This window comes from Trachemys scripta, chromosome 15, assembly GCF_013100865.1.
Source record: "Trachemys scripta elegans isolate TJP31775 chromosome 15, CAS_Tse_1.0, whole genome shotgun sequence".
In the NCBI taxonomy this organism is placed as follows: domain Eukaryota; kingdom Metazoa; phylum Chordata; order Testudines; family Emydidae; genus Trachemys; species Trachemys scripta.
Genome location: NC_048312.1, coordinates 18488517 through 18504085, shown reverse-complemented (window position 1 = coordinate 18504085; position 15569 = coordinate 18488517). Strand labels below are relative to the sequence as shown.

The following is a 15569-nucleotide window of genomic DNA, read 5'->3' as shown; positions in this document are numbered from 1 at the left end:
AAATTGTAACAGTATCTTGATTTCTATTTAAGATGGAAGGTGTAGTATGACTTTAAACTTACGTAGCTTTGCAAGATTTTCTCATTAATTTGTTAGCCAGTATTTCTACATTTCCATCCAAAATCATGTGCACAGAGGGTTTTTTTGAAGTAAACATACTGCAGAAGTTGAGCAAAAGTCCTACCAAATGCTGATTACAAAATGAATGCAAATATTTAACAGAATTTCTTCTTTAAGCTTGTATGTATCAAATGGCTGAATCTGTAGTTCTAGTTTACATTAGATTATAGATGGATATCCATTATTATAGTTGTTATAGATTAAGCCCTTCATGGTTTATCAGGGATAGACCATTACCGTATTGAAATTTAAGATCAAAATATCTTTTTTTTTTTTTTTTTTTTTCATAGTTTGCCCCAGAGTCTTCCTTCACATTTAACAAAGAACACAATAAACATTTTGAATAACCTAATGTTATTGTGTTCTCGTCTGTTCTTGTCTGCAGGGTCCTACCTACCTGATGGGAGTGCATTGGACCCTGATTATTACTTCTCTACAATCAGCTCTAGCTTCTCAGTTTCTCCTCTCTTTAATGGTATTAGTAACAAGGAATTTGATATTCCACTGGAAATGCTCCGGCAGCTGCTGCTCATGGTACAGTATGAGCTGATTTTAAGGTCTGGGTTCTATGTGCTCATTTTAGACACCGCAGTTGAGGGTATTTTGTGTAAGCTGCAGAGTGAGCAGCTTTCAGGTGTATAAGAGGAGGTGCCTTGTGTAATTAGGCAATGTAAGGGGTGTGTGTGTGAACACACACACACACACACACACACACGTAGGTTGTGTCCATGCTGTGTTTACTTTAGCATGTAAATAGAAGGATATTTTTTCTATGCTATTATTAACATCAGGCCTTACTGATTAATACTGTTGATCAATATTGCTCATGAAATGTTAGTAATTTAAAGTAATAAAGTTGGTATTGAAATGTTTGCATTAGCTAAGCCATCTTGTTTGCACCTGACAGGCAAATTAATCTGCTGTAACTTGAGAACAGTGCCGTTTTCTAGTGGGGATGGTTTATTGGACTGCATCTGATGGCAGAGCCTGGTGGCTCTTCTAGGCACATCCTGTGTAATTGCTCAGGGCCTTTGTGCACCATGGTAATACAAAGGGTGATAATAGGAATTACTATATAACTTTTTGCTGCCTTAATTTAGTCTGATGTTTAATATTCAAATGATTGAATGCTTTCTTTGACCAGCCTAAATTGTGACTGTAAAACAAACTCTCAACCAAGATAATGCCAATGATAACACCAAACTTCTATTTTCTGTGTAGGTGAAACAGATTGTTGGGGATTCTGTTCTCAAAAGCTTAGATGCAGTTGTAGATGAAGTTGCAGAGGTATGTCTTAGTTTAATTTCCCATTTGAAATGTTTAAAAACCATGTGGGATTCTTTTTAAAGTCCTAACTATTGTGAAATCAAAGGTAAGAGATGACTAAAAATAAAATGAATAAAAATAAGGGACGTGATTAGGGACACTCAATTAATGTTTGCTTTATGCTTTTGATTAATAAGAATTTATTTTTTTCAAAGCCTAAGACCAGTAGAAATATTTCCATTAACTTATGAGAAATCTGTGGAAATATTTGTTCTTAAACACACATTCCCCTGCAGCATTGGCATCCTAAGCACTTCAGTATGGAGAATTTGAAACTAGTTATTAAAATTCTTTGGAAAGAGATTTTATGTATATGTGGTGGACTTGTCCAATCATTAGAGAGTATTGAGATGCATTTTGTAACCACATATCACAAATTGTTGGATATATATTACCAAATGATCCCTTGGTAATCCTCCTGGGGCTTCCCAGTGGAAGTGGTCACACAAAAGAAAACAAATTAGTATTCTCCCATCTGCTAGTAGCTGCTAGGCTACTCATAGCTTCTCATTGGAAAAAGAAAAGTAGTCCATCTGTAGAAGAATGGTTAACAAATATGGGAGATGGTAGTAATGGAATAATTAATGCAACAATTATGTACCCAGCAAAACAGACTAGATATTTGGGTACCATTTATTCAATACCCAGACAAAGTATGTTCATCAGAAAAATAAAATATAAAAAAAAAATCCTGCACACCTGTCCATTTTTATTATTATTATTAGGTAGACGTTAAATATACATAATCAGATATTTCACTCAAGTTTAATAAAATCACTAGAAATTACACGTCATAGTTGTTGCGATCATGCTCATTCTGTAATATGGTAATACCCTGTTAAATAGAGAGCTGATGATTATGACGTCTCTTTAAAAAAACCTCACCATTGTAATTATTGCTTTGTTTCCGATATTTACATGGCAAGGATGGGTAAGCCTGTTAATACTTCCTAAATAGAGTAAACCAAAAGATTTAAAAAAAATAATAAAGGTATACCTTTGGTAAAGGCCTTTAATTCCCATTCATTCTCATTTCCCGAACAAAACAAAAATGTGTTGACCTTCGTTTGCTTTTCACTGTTTTTGGCTTGGAAGTTCTTGATACTGTTGTATTTTCAAGATGTCCTCCAAGTTTAGCTGCTTCTGACCCAGTGAATGACTACTTTCAATGAACATATTTTGCATGGAATAAAAGTCTGGGGCTAAATGATTGCTCACACTGTTTACAATTGCACAGCATCGTCTATCAACGTCACCTCTAGTGATCTCAGAAATTTTAGACATGCACTCAGCTCAGAACAGCTCTATGTTCAGAGCTATAGCAAACTCATATTTTCATCTGTGGAAAAGAACTATGCTCTTGTCTACAGCCTTTCTTGCTAGTGCAAAACGTAGGTTTTGATGGAAACAACTGTCGTCTCTGTTCCTGCTTTTCCAATTAAAAGGATTTTGGATTCTCTCATTAGCCAGAATTTTGTTACAGTTTGTGGTGTTTAAATAGATGGGATAGCTAAGTACTATTTAATGCATTGAACAGGTATAGTTGGCATCTTGATTAACTGTGAAGATAAAAAAGACCCAAACCCTTTCTGTGTGGTGTGTGAGTATAATGTAAACAGTACCAGTTATCACAATTACATCTCTAATATAGAAAATGACAGTTACCTGATCTGAATAAGGGGTTTTATTTGTTCTTCAGTTTTTTATTTCATAGGAAAATGTTGTTTAGTTTCCTTTTGAAACTTACAGCTGTTTTTTACTTTTACAGATAAGTCCTAATGCAGATCTCTATTATAAAACATTCAGTGACCCGCTTTACCTGGCCCAGTTTAAAATGTTAAGAGACACATTATACTACATGAAAGGTACGGTACTTATAGTAATATAACTTTCTACTAAGTAATGGGGGGAGGGATAGCTCAGTGGTTTGAGCATTGGCCTGCTAAACCCAGGGTTGTGAGTTCAATCCTTGAGGGGGCCACTTAGAGATCTGGGGCAAAATCAGTACTTGGTCCTGCTAGTGAAGGCAGGGGGCTGGACTCGACCTTGCAAGGTTCCTTCCAGTTCTATGAGATTGGTCTATCTCCATATATTATTATTATTAGTATTAATATGATGGGGGAGTGTGAGAGGGTCGGTAGCTCACCGCTGCGGCACCTCCTCCTGGTCGTCTCGGGGAATTAGTTTGATCCAGTAGAGCGCCCTCTTTGGGTGGCGTCCCGCCTGTCGTCTCGCCTTCGTTGGGTGCGCGGGCTTACGCTGCTCTCAACGTACGGCGTCCTCTTCCGGAGCACTGTCCTTCAACAGTGTCCCTTTGTCCATTCACACCCCCTTCCGGGGGGGGGAGGAGAAACAGCAGCCCCACACCTTCGAGTCTGATCCTTACAGTCTAGGACATGGCATGGTTCGGGCCGGCCACTCCCTGCGGCCTGTGGCTGTGTGTAGGGCGGCACAGCAAACCAAGGGGGGAAAAGGGGGGGGGGACTCAGGCCCACCCACTACTCTGAGTCCCGGTCCAGAGGCCCTCGGGTGACAGTCTCGCTGTCTTCCTTCTCCTTCCTCCTCTGTCTATCCCTCTGGACCGCTTCCCCAACAGCCCTTCTCTACGCTAGGCCTCCTTCTCCCAGGCCTGCCGCCTAGCAGGCTATGGAGTAGGGCCTTCTCCCACTCTCCCGAGCTGGCCTGCACTGCGCTGTCCGTGGTGCTGGCCTCCCAGCTCTGGAGACAGACCTTCCCCTCTGAAGGCCTGGGACAGACTGACTGCTCCTGCTCTGGGCAGTCTTTTATATGGCTAAGCCGGGCCCTGATTGGCTGGCCCCAATCTGTCCTCTGATTGGCTCTCTGTAAGCCCCTCTCTGATTGGTTGTGCGTCTGCGCAGGCGCCTAGGCCTGCTGCAGCCCACCCTTTCTGGGCGTGGGGCAATCGCCCCACCACAGGGAGAATATAAAGCACTGTGTGCATTGAATGCTGTGCTCCAAGTGGTTGGGAAGGGTGCAGTGCTTCATGGGTGCTGTATGTATGCTATACAGTTTGTGAAGCACTTTGGTATAAAAATTGCCCTATAAAATGTAATTATTTAATCTGTTGTAGTCATCTGCCGGGGGAGGGACAATCAGCATCCAACTTGTTAATTTCCCAGTGGTCTTTGCTATGAAATTATTTTACTTCTCATTTGGAAAGAAATCTTTTATGAATAATGTTTTATATTTAATATAAAAGTGGATTGATCTCATGTATATGCTATCTGGGGCACAGTTACTTTCTTTGTGCTAGAATACATTTTCCCTCTTATTCCTGCAGATCTTCCAAACTCATTTGTTAAGGAAATCCATGATTTTGTGCTGGAACAATTCAACAGCAGCCAGTCAGAGCTTCAGAAAATCCTGCATGATGTAGATCGGCTACACAATGAACTGAGCCCTCTGAAATTGCGTTGCCAGGCTAATGCAGCCTGTGTGGATCTCATGGTGTGGGCTGTGAAAGATGAGCAAGGTGAAAAATACATGCTTCTGTCTCATCAGAATGTCTTTTTCTCTTGCCAGAAGTGTTTTGTACAACTCATTCTCCATTGTCAGTAGTTGATGAAGGATCATTTCTATTACATGATGCTTACCATAAAATACATTTAATGATAAACTTCAGGAATTTTTTTGCTAGAGAAAGCCAAAGAAAGTCAACCTTGCCAGAAAAATACAAGGGTCATTTTAAAATGCTTGTAACTCATAAGCTGGTTAACTGATCTAAAGGATTTTCTGAGAACTTTCTGAATTCAGAGAATAAGTTGTGTAAGTTTGGAGAGAATGCACTATGTTATTGCACCATGAAGTGCAAATCTAAATTCATCCTTGCCTACAGAGAGGGTTTGACATCTCCATAATGCAGAATCTGTTAACTGTAGTTGCTATAAATCATTCTGAATATCTTTTTAATATAGACCTGATCCAGTAAAGCACCTAATCGCGTGCTTTTAAAGTAAGAAAGTGCTTTTCTGAATAGGGATGTTTTCCTGACTTAAGGTCATACTATGTTTGTGTTATGTGGGATACTCTGACTTGAGTGGAAAGATCCCCCTAAAAGTGATATTTGCATTAAATCTCATACATACTGCATATATTGCCATTAAAGATAACTTTACAGTATCAGAAATATAGGCATGGACATGCAAGATCTTCTAAAAATCTTGCAAAATTACTGATAGAAATTATGTGGAAAAGGCCCATTAGTTCATCCAGATGACGAATGTCTCAACAAGATGCTTCCACTTTTTCGTAGATATTGTCGGGAAGCTTTTCCTGATATTTACCTACATTTTCCTCCTTTCTTTAAATTTAAACTTCTACCCACTGATCTATTAAACATTTGTTTAAATACCTGTGGATGGCTATCCAATTAAACAAACAAACCCAAGCTGTCTTTGAGACCTGTAGCTATCTCAGTTCAGAATATTTGAAAGAACTGTTTATTGCAGATATTAATAAGATTCCCAAACTTTTAACCAAAATATTACCAACAAAGTTTTAAAGACTCCTAAACCATTCAAGCCAAATCAAAACGCCATGGATAACATTCTGTAAAACTGAAATTATTCGTAAAAGGCAACAGAGGGTCCTCTGGCACCTTTAAGACTAACAGATGTATTGGAGCATAAGCTTTCGTGGGTGAATGCCCACTTCGTTAGACGTGTCTTTTTTACAGATCCAGACTAACACGGCTACCCCTCTGATACTTGAAATTATTCGGAGTCTCTGCACTCTGGAGTAGGTGGATCCAGCAGATTCCCTACCTGTTTTATGGTCTTCAGTAAGCACATGGTACTAGCTAGGCTAATAAATTCACATACATTCTTCAGATCTATTATTGATTTCCTTCTTTTGGAACAAAGGTGCAGAAAACCTGTGCATCAAGCTGTCGGAAAAGCTGCAGTCCAAGACCTCCAGCAAAGTCATCATTGCTCACTTGCCGCTGCTGATCTGCTGCTTGCAGGTCTGTCATTAAAGGATTGAAAAGGAGTATTTTGATTTCAGCAATCATTTAGTAAAATTGCTTGGGTGTTTACAGACTAATTTAACAGTTTTCTCATCTTCTGGTTATATTACTACTTGCCAGTGTCCTCTGTATGTTAGGGGCTCGAAACCACAGTGAGGTGGTGCTTCCCAGAAGCACTTAGCTTAGCTCAGATTTTCTTTGTGGGACGCAATCAACAGGTTATTGTATCAGCCATTTATTTCTGTCAACCCTGGGTTCATATTTGCTTTACCTGACCAATTTAAAAAAGTTAAGTGAGACTAGGTGGCTCCTGGGATTAGTTGAGATATGAAACCTTTCACCTCTTGTTCACCAGTTTAAATCCAACAGAGGTTGGTAGTGGTCAAAACCTGAGACCATCTGATGATGCCTCAGTAGCCTGTGTGAAATTAATTAAATAGGACGCAAACCAGCCTAGAAAGTGAGGTGTCCCATTCATAAAGGCCCTACCATATTTAGAACTAATTAACCTCTTTGTTGACAGTCTGTAGAGGGCAATGTGGAAAAAGTCCTGGAGATTGACCTGCCTTTCTCATTGCTATGGTGATCTCTTTTCAGGTCAGGGTTGATTCATATTGGCAGGTTAGTGTGCAGAAACTTGCCCATGCTGCGCATGATCTGTCGATAAATGTATGTGATCCTTTAGGATTATCAATGTGGTGTTATCCAGGAGTAGAAAATTCATTTTTAAAAGGGAAAAAGGAGTATGGTGTTATCAGCCTCATTCTAGTTGGAAACTTATCCACTTTGCAAAACCAGTCCACAGTTGTCATTCTGTAATCAAGATCGGAATAGCAAAGACATGTTACTCCTGAGGGCTCTTTAAAATGTGTTTATTCCATAACTTTGCTTCCAGGGAAGCCTGTTCATTTGATATATTGGATGCTATCTTCTGAGAAACCCCTGGGAAGAAAAGGGCAAGAAATTGCTTACTTGTCATGCTGTCAGAGGGATCTTTAAATCAGAGGTTTGAAACAGTCTTTCACTGGAGTACAAATCCCTCAGCAGTGATTTTTTGTTTTGTTTTTAAAGCCAGGAGCACACAGTTAAAATAAAAATAGGTCTGCTTATACAGCAAGAAAGTTAGAAGTTTTAATGCGTCAATTCTTTTCTTCTAGGGTCTAGGTCGTTTGTGTGAGAGGTTCCCTGTTGTGGTTCATTCTGTCACTCCGTCTTTGAGGGACTTCCTCGTTATTCCTTCCCCAGTGCTAGTGAAACTTTACAAGTACCACAGCCAGTATCATACAGGTAAATGAAAGCAATATTAGCTCCATCTATGGTCCAGTCATGTGGTGTACCACAAACAACACTAATTTGCTCTTAAATTTCCTTTTATTATTACAACTTACTTAAAGGTTTTTTCATTTTCTACCAAGTTATTTATTCGTGGGTTGGGTTTATTTGTTTTGTTTTGGAGGAAGAGAGGGAATGCAAAAAAAATTCATGCAAAAATACACCCTGATGTCTCAGAGCTAGCAATAACCATACAGAAATACAAGTCCATTGCATCCTACTCTCTCAACCCTGCAAAGTCAGTTTTGCCTAATACTGTCATATTTTATAATTTCAGTAACTTTCATTCTCTTAAACAGTTAGTGTCCCCTCTGACCCACAGTGGTATCAAGGTGTTAAATTTGTAGCATGTGTGAGAGAGAGAGAGAGAGAGAGAGAGAGAGTGTGTATATATATCTATGAACAAATATATCAGCAGAAAATTATGACTTTTGAAATAGCAAGATTGTAATAGAAGGTACAAACAAATGTGTGTTCATGTTGGTCAAATAACCTAGTTTCTGTAAATTTTTTTGGTTGGTTCTAAATGGTCTATTTTTTGTGTCATGTCTAAAGATGTTAAGCCTGTTTTTGAAAATTACTGTGACATCTTGGTTACGCTTAGAATTTCATCTGTTAGTGCATAGATTGAAGTGTAACTAAAGAATTGTGTTCATCCATCCATCCTCTGTTTCATACCCAGGAAGATTAGGTGCCCCCCTCCCTCCCTCCAGCAAATCCCACCACTTCTTATGTGCAGCATGAGTTGCCAGCCAGTTGCCTTGGGCTGCTTTCAGTCTGTGTTAGGTGGATGAAACAGACCAATTAGTTGGGGATGGTTTGGGAGGATGAGAACCACAAATCAAACAGTTTAGATGGAAAGCAGAAGTGTATGCTCATTGCTGCATGCTAGTCTATTTAAAGACACGCTTTGACTGTTTGGTGTATAGACGAGTGAGCCAATGTTATGACTCGTAAGTTCCCTGACCACCAAAAATGTAATCATAAACTTGTTGTGTTTTTGTTGTTGTTGTTGTTTTTTTTTTTTTACATATTGGATATTGCTATGATTACTTTCGGAAAAGCGACTCACTGACAACGTGGAGTTCCATTTTTATTTGTTCTCCAGGATTTTCATATCAAAGTTTTCAATTACAAATTGAATGTTGATTTTTTTTTTTTTTTCCCCCCTAACTGACAGTCCTGCAGAATATCCCTGGATTTGAATGTGAATCTGTACTCCTTCTGCCTCTTACAGTACCACAACTAGTAAAGAGTCTCCAGCTAAAATTTAGATGGCAATTTTGTTAATGATGCCCAAAGTAGAACCACGCTTTAAAACACTCGAAGGGAAATTAATCCCTCCTGTAGCTTTGTTTACTTCAGCGTGCACCAGGAATGAATCTGGCTCAAGGTATTTCAGAGTGTTAGAGATACGAAGGTAGATGCAAATATTAAAAGTAAGGCAATGTAAAATCAGTTTAATAAATTGTTTACTAATTATTCACATCCAGCAGATTTGATTTGAAAAATCCTAATGTTAAGTTTGAGTATTCTGCTTTGAGCCGGCCAATTAAATGATTTTAGCTAATACTAAAGCAATATTCAAAACCATGGAAAGTGAGAAGGGTAGAGAGTTCTGAAAGTGAATTGAGTAATGAAATAAATTTATAGCTCATGTTGGTAGCCATGCTTCCCATGGTACCAAAGTTCTTCAGAGCACCTGTCTCTCTCTCACCTGTGTCCTAGTCTGTTTTGCATTCACTTGCCAGGTATTTCTCTACTTATGTATACATAACTCAAGGAAAGATATAGCAAAAGACACTGTCTCTTATGCTCCATCTCTGTTCTTAGTAGGTGGCAATGACATCAAAATCAGCGTAACAAATGAGCATTCAGAGTCCACTCTAAATGTAATGCCCGGCAAGAAAAGTCAACCATCCATGTATGAACAGCTTCGAGACATTGCCATAGACAACATCTGCAGGTAAGAATTGTGCTTAGAAACACTGAAGGACTAATTTATACCAGTTTGAAGACACAGGCGCTTCTCTCACTGAAGTGGACAAACATTACGATCAGTTAAACGGAGAAGCTGTGTAACACAGAGTGTTTTAGATGGTCCCTGCTACCTTTTGTACAGCTGAAAAGTATTTGTCTAGCCACTGGGCCACTTGCTTTATATACCCTTAACTCCACCTAGTGACCTCCAGAGTGCTCAGTAGGCTTCTGTTGCCTCCTGAGGTTGGCACAATAAGCTCTCCTGGAGCAGATGCGCTGGTAAACCCTTGTAACCTCAGGCAATGGAAAGTCACCACCTTCCCATTTTTCTAAACCATCACACTAGACCCTCTGCCCCTGCAGTCTGGAGTAGCTGCTGATTGGATGGATGGAGAGAGGAAGGCTCCAGCTGGAGCAGGACAGTCTAATCCCATTCTCTTCCTAAAAGATACTTCTCCTGAACCCTGTTAGGTGCTTATAAAAGACCTTGTTTACCTCCCTCCACATCCACCATCTGGTGCTTGGGAGGACGGTGAGCTGGGCCAACCTGTCAAGGATATTTAAAATGCCATGGAAGGTACACTGCATACAGCCTTCCTCAGTCCTTTTGTCTCCATCTGGAAGAAAGAGGGTTGAGGTAATTCCAGCTCTGCAGATACAAACACTGGAGGGCAGGGAATCAGCTGCAAAATACACGAGTGTCTGAGAAGTGTTCATTGTCACTTGTATTTTAAACATGATTTAAATTGGCAATTAGGAAAGCTTGATTGAAATAACTGATTTCAGTTTTGTTCTGCATTTGTACTTTTTGTACTTTTTTTTCTTTTCCTTTTAAAAAGGTTTTACTTTGGCATACAATGTCTATTCAAATTTATTTAAGCAATTATGTATCTTAACATACATTTATTCAGCTTCTTAGTGTTTACATTTTTTATTTTGTTAGAAAATGATGAATGACACCTTTATTTACTAGAAGATGATTAGTTTTGACTCATGATTTATATTAATATGTGTTTGGATGGAAATTGCACAAAATGAACAAAAACACCATTTTAAAGTGTTTTTTTTTATTAGTTAAATAAAACTACCTCAGACATGCTGGATAAACTAATCTTTTTCTTATGTATCAAAACATGTTTTACATGTAAAACTAATTGGCAAAGGAAGTGTTATCTGTAGTTAATGAATTGAGCTAATTGTTTCTGGTCACCATGTCCTTCAAGATTTTAATATTAGTAGATCTTACCCTCTTACATCTTGTTTTTATTTATAGCTTGGAACAGGAAAACAAGCTTTCTTGCTTTTTCAACTTCCAGTTGGTTTCTTAACTTTGAATGAACTAGTCATTGAACTGAACTAGCTGAATAAACTGAAAATATTTTCTTCGTACCTGCCAAAGAGGCTACCGCTGTCAAAAACTGCTTTAGCATTTCAGCCAACTGTTGTTCCAGGTGCTTAGCCGCCAGTTCAGCCGTTTGATTTTCTTTAAAACTTTGGCAGCAAACGTACTGGTTAAATATTATTTTTTATTTAAATGATTTTAATAGATAATATTAAATGTAGGCTTTAATGTAGCTTGTCATAATTTTAATTGTAATTTTAAATAGGTTTATTTTAAAAATAAAAATGTATTTAATTTAAATAAAAAAATCCATTTTAATTTTTAAAAAAATCATCTGTTTGTTCACCCTGTTTATATTTCATATGTAAATAAGCATGAACGTGTAAAGAATCCTGAACTCGTGAAATAATTGAACAGCATCTTCTGAATGCCAGGGTCTCATGAATGTTTTAGGGGATGCCAAACATGTGCTAATGTGAATATATTCTTTCATAAGAATAATATTCTGACTGAACCATTCAGATTGTATCAGTTTTATGTGTAGCGGTTTTGGTATTGGATCCTTACTCTCACCTAAAGTGAGATGTGAAAATATAACTCTTGCTGTTTGGCTGTCCTGACAAGTTTTGTGTTTAATGTTCTGTAGGTGCTTGAAAGCTGGCCTGACTATAGACCCGGTGATTGTTGAGGCTTTCCTAGCCAGTTTGTCTAACCGTCTGTACATCTCACAGGAGAGTGACAAGTAAGTTGTTAGGCATAATGCCAATCTTTTTCTGTCTTCAGTCAATTTAACTTAAGACCCACTCCTGTTAAGACATCCAAGCATGAGGAGCTTTTCTCCTGTGTGAAATGCCACGGACATCAGTAAGATTACATGTGGGAATATGGATCAGCTCGTGTAGATTTCTTTGTGGGATTGGGCCTTTATTTTAATACTGACGGGCCTACGTACTTGACTGGATAAAAATACTGTTTTCATGTCTGCAGTGAGTATTAGTTTATTTGAAGTACTAAGTGAAATTAGGTTGTCTCTACTAAGTCTTCAGTGGGCTGTACAAGCCAATCACTTAATGTTTGGCACAATTGATTACTGCTTGTGGAGTCTGAATTGCCCCTCTCCTACTGAGAGGTTGGTCTGCCAAGTCCGGGCTAAGATAGTTGACAAGGCATCTCCAAGGGAAACTCCCACTACATTTACCCCACTGTACCACAACTGTTCTTAAAAAAAATAGTCATTCCAGACAAGCCTTTTATCTTTTTCTACTGATTCTACTGTAGTGAATTGTTAACCGATCAGTGTTGGTACTATAAAAGCAATTGTTTTGTTTCCTGTACTAAGTATACTTTTGATTATAATGAAAGGGAAAAACAGCATTAAGGGGTTAAAATGAAATTAAGTGATATTACAGTTTACTGGGTGCATCAGTGTACATTGTTTCTCAGGCAGATTGTAGTTCAACTTGTAGAGCTAGATGTGTAATTGTTTCTGGATGTTTATATGAATGTGGCTTGTTCGTTTGGTTTTTGTTAGGGAAGCCCATTTGATTCCTGACCACACAATTCGAGCTCTGGGGCACATTGCAGTGGCACTTAGGGACACTCCCAAAGTGATGGAACCGATCCTGCAGATCCTACAGCAGAAGTTCTGCCAACCACCATCTCCACTTGACGTACTCATCATTGACCAGCTGGGCTGCTTAGTTATCACTGGAAACGTAAGGAGAGAAGAGCTGGCTAAGAGAACAAACCAGACTATAGAGACCCCTAAATGACAGTTGTCTATTTATTTCCTTCAGTTAAAATAATGCTGTCAACTTTGTTCAAGCCCGAAAAGTGTTTCCTTAAACGCAGCATTGCAGCATTTGTCCTGTTTTCGTAACATACACACACTTTTACAATCATTTGTTTGCATGTACCTTTTTGTACAGTGTCACTAGTAACTAGCAAAGCCAAGCCTCTCCAGCAAACCTTAGTTCCCACAGATATATACTAAAACAATTAATGTCGAGGAAAAAATATGAAGGTAACACTTTCAAAAGCTCCTCAGTGACTTAGGACACCCAGGTCCTATTTAGGCCTGAGGAACTTAAATCCTTTTTGAAAATGGGATTTAGGCTCCTAAGTCACTTAGGCCCAGATTTTTAAAGATACTTAAGCATTCTATATAAGACGTTTATTTGGTTGGATAGAATTTATTTTTACAGGTTTATTCCTTTAACAGGTATTGTATTCAATGTACTCCACTTAGTTTGTTTTCTTACAGCAATATATTTACCAGGAGGTATGGAATCTATTCCAGCAAATCAGTGTAAAAGCAAGCTCAGTTGTTTACTCTGCCACTAAAGATCACAAGGATCATGGATACAGGTAACAGATATAACTGCCTCCTTAGAATTCATGACTATTTAAATCAAACATCTTCCTTTATGCATTGTTGTTATGCACTTTCACTTTTTTCAACAGACATTACAGCTTTATTTCTTTCAATCTTTGTTGTATTCCAGAGGTTTGTTAATGTTAATTGTCCATTTCTGAGAGGGTGGGTGTTTTGAATATATGCAGATCTCATGTAGTCTCCTATTCCTGTATTGTTTAAAGTAACATTTTTAATATTTAAAAACGACTGGTGTGTATGTTTCACTGCCATTAGCTGGATTTAAGAATGAACAATGTGCTTGTGGTTTTATTTTTCTCTTGTTGAGCAGCTGGCAATTATTTCTTCACAGTGATGCAATGATGCCTTAGTCCAAAGGTGCTAGAAGTTGACACTGAAAGATAATGGAGATTCCTAGATCTCTTTCAGAAACTGTTAGCATCAGGCAGTACCAACTTCTGTCACAAAAGATTCTGTAGCCTTATCAGTCCCAGGATATTAGAGAGACAAGGTGAGTAAGGTAATATCTTTTATTGGACCAGCTTCTGTTGGTGACAAAGACAAACTTTTATGCTTACACAGAGCTCTTCTTCAGATGCGAGAAATTTAATCAGAATGTCAGAGCTAAATCCAAGATGGAACAAATTGTTTAGCATGAGTAGTTAACGCATATATTAAGCACCATTCCAAGGAAAAAGTCAGGATATACACCTTAACACACTCAAAACTACCTTCACCAAACAAGGACATTCCACCAGAGAAGTGGATCACATCATGGAACAGCCCCTGAGAAAACCTGCTTCAATACAAAAATACCCCCCGACACACACACTGCACATCCCTAGTTGTCACCCCACTTTCAAAAGATGAGCCTGGGAGCTTAACATCATAACACTTTTTTAGACACTAAAAATCATGGACTGAACAGAGACACTGAATTTATCGTTTATTACAAGAATCTGTAATCCACTAACAAACCTCCCACAGCAGCTTCCTCCCCACTTCCCCATCCTTTCTTCCCTATAACTGAATAGGTGTGAAGGGGCCATTTCACCTCGAATAATTCCTTTAAATATATGTTAACTGCTTATGCTAAACAATCTGTACCATCTTGTATTTAGCTGTGACACTCTGAGTAAGTATCCCAGACTGAAGACGAGCTCTCTGTAAGCTTGGAAGCTTGTAAAAGATATTACCCCTCCCCCTTGTCTCTCTAAAAGATTGATTGATTGGTAAATTCTAGTTGGTGTCAAAAACTTGGTTTGAGCATTGGCCTGCTAAACCCAGGGTTGTGAGTTCAATCCTTGAGGGGGCCACTTGGGGATCTGGGGCAAAATCAGTACTTGGTCCTGCTAGTGAAGGCAGGGGGCTGGACTCGATGACCTTTCAAGGTCCCTTCCAGTTCTAGGAGATGGGATATCTCCATTAATTTATTTATTTATTTATAACTTCTAATGCATTAGCTGTAGTTGCAAGCTATCCTCTTAATAGACCTGATCCACAACCCAACGAAGTCAACAATTTGCATTGGCTTCATTAGGTTTTGGATTGGGCCCAGTACTCTTAAGGGGTATTGAATTCCTTAAGAATAATTTATCAAAGAATGCTTAATAACTAGGCATGCCTTCCAATTCCTGTTACAACTAATAGAAAATATTCCAGTGACTTCACTGGGAGTTGGATCAAGCCCTATTTGAATAAGATATTGAAGTATAAAACTGCATAGCACAGAATTCCTGCTGTATTCATCATGTCATATGAGGAGTTAATTTTTTTGAAGTATTCAGGAATGTGAAATGGTCATTTGTATCAGAGTTATGTTGCATTATTTTAACCTTTAAAAACACTTGAATTCAATTCTAATGAGGGTGAGGGATTGACAATAACTACAAACGAGCTTACTGGCACATGCTCATTATACAGGCTTTCACACACTGTCCTGCCCAGTGGATCCCAGTAATTAATTGCAGCTGTTAATTTGAATCTCTCTGACACCCTACAATGTTTCCAATCCAGAAATACAATATCTTTCTGCTGTTTTAGGTTTAGGTTTCCCATACCAAACATGGTCAGTCCTGGTGAATTGGTGATGGTGGCAGCACAGACAA

At 38.5% G+C, this 15569-nt stretch overlaps 1 protein-coding gene across 2 annotated transcripts in view; it reads left to right on the top strand.

The window, feature by feature from the left end:
• The window catches only part of PI4KA (phosphatidylinositol 4-kinase alpha), a 91528-nt gene that overhangs the window by 14613 nt on the left and 61346 nt on the right, over window positions 1–15569 (top strand). The window contains exons 8-17 of one of the 2 annotated variants that reach the window (XM_034791615.1): window positions 506–654; window positions 1342–1407; window positions 3215–3311; window positions 4748–4939; window positions 6330–6430; window positions 7591–7720; window positions 9602–9731; window positions 11734–11829; window positions 12619–12802; window positions 13351–13454. In XM_034791615.1, coding sequence (XP_034647506.1) covers window positions 506–654; window positions 1342–1407; window positions 3215–3311; window positions 4748–4939; window positions 6330–6430; window positions 7591–7720; window positions 9602–9731; window positions 11734–11829; window positions 12619–12802; window positions 13351–13454 — 1249 coding nt within the window. Of the gene's footprint in view, window positions 1–505; window positions 655–1341; window positions 1408–3214; window positions 3312–4747; window positions 4940–6329; window positions 6431–7590; window positions 7721–9598; window positions 9732–11733; window positions 11830–12618; window positions 12803–13350; window positions 13455–15569 lie in introns of both variants that reach the window. The other variant, XM_034791614.1, reaches the window with a different exon arrangement.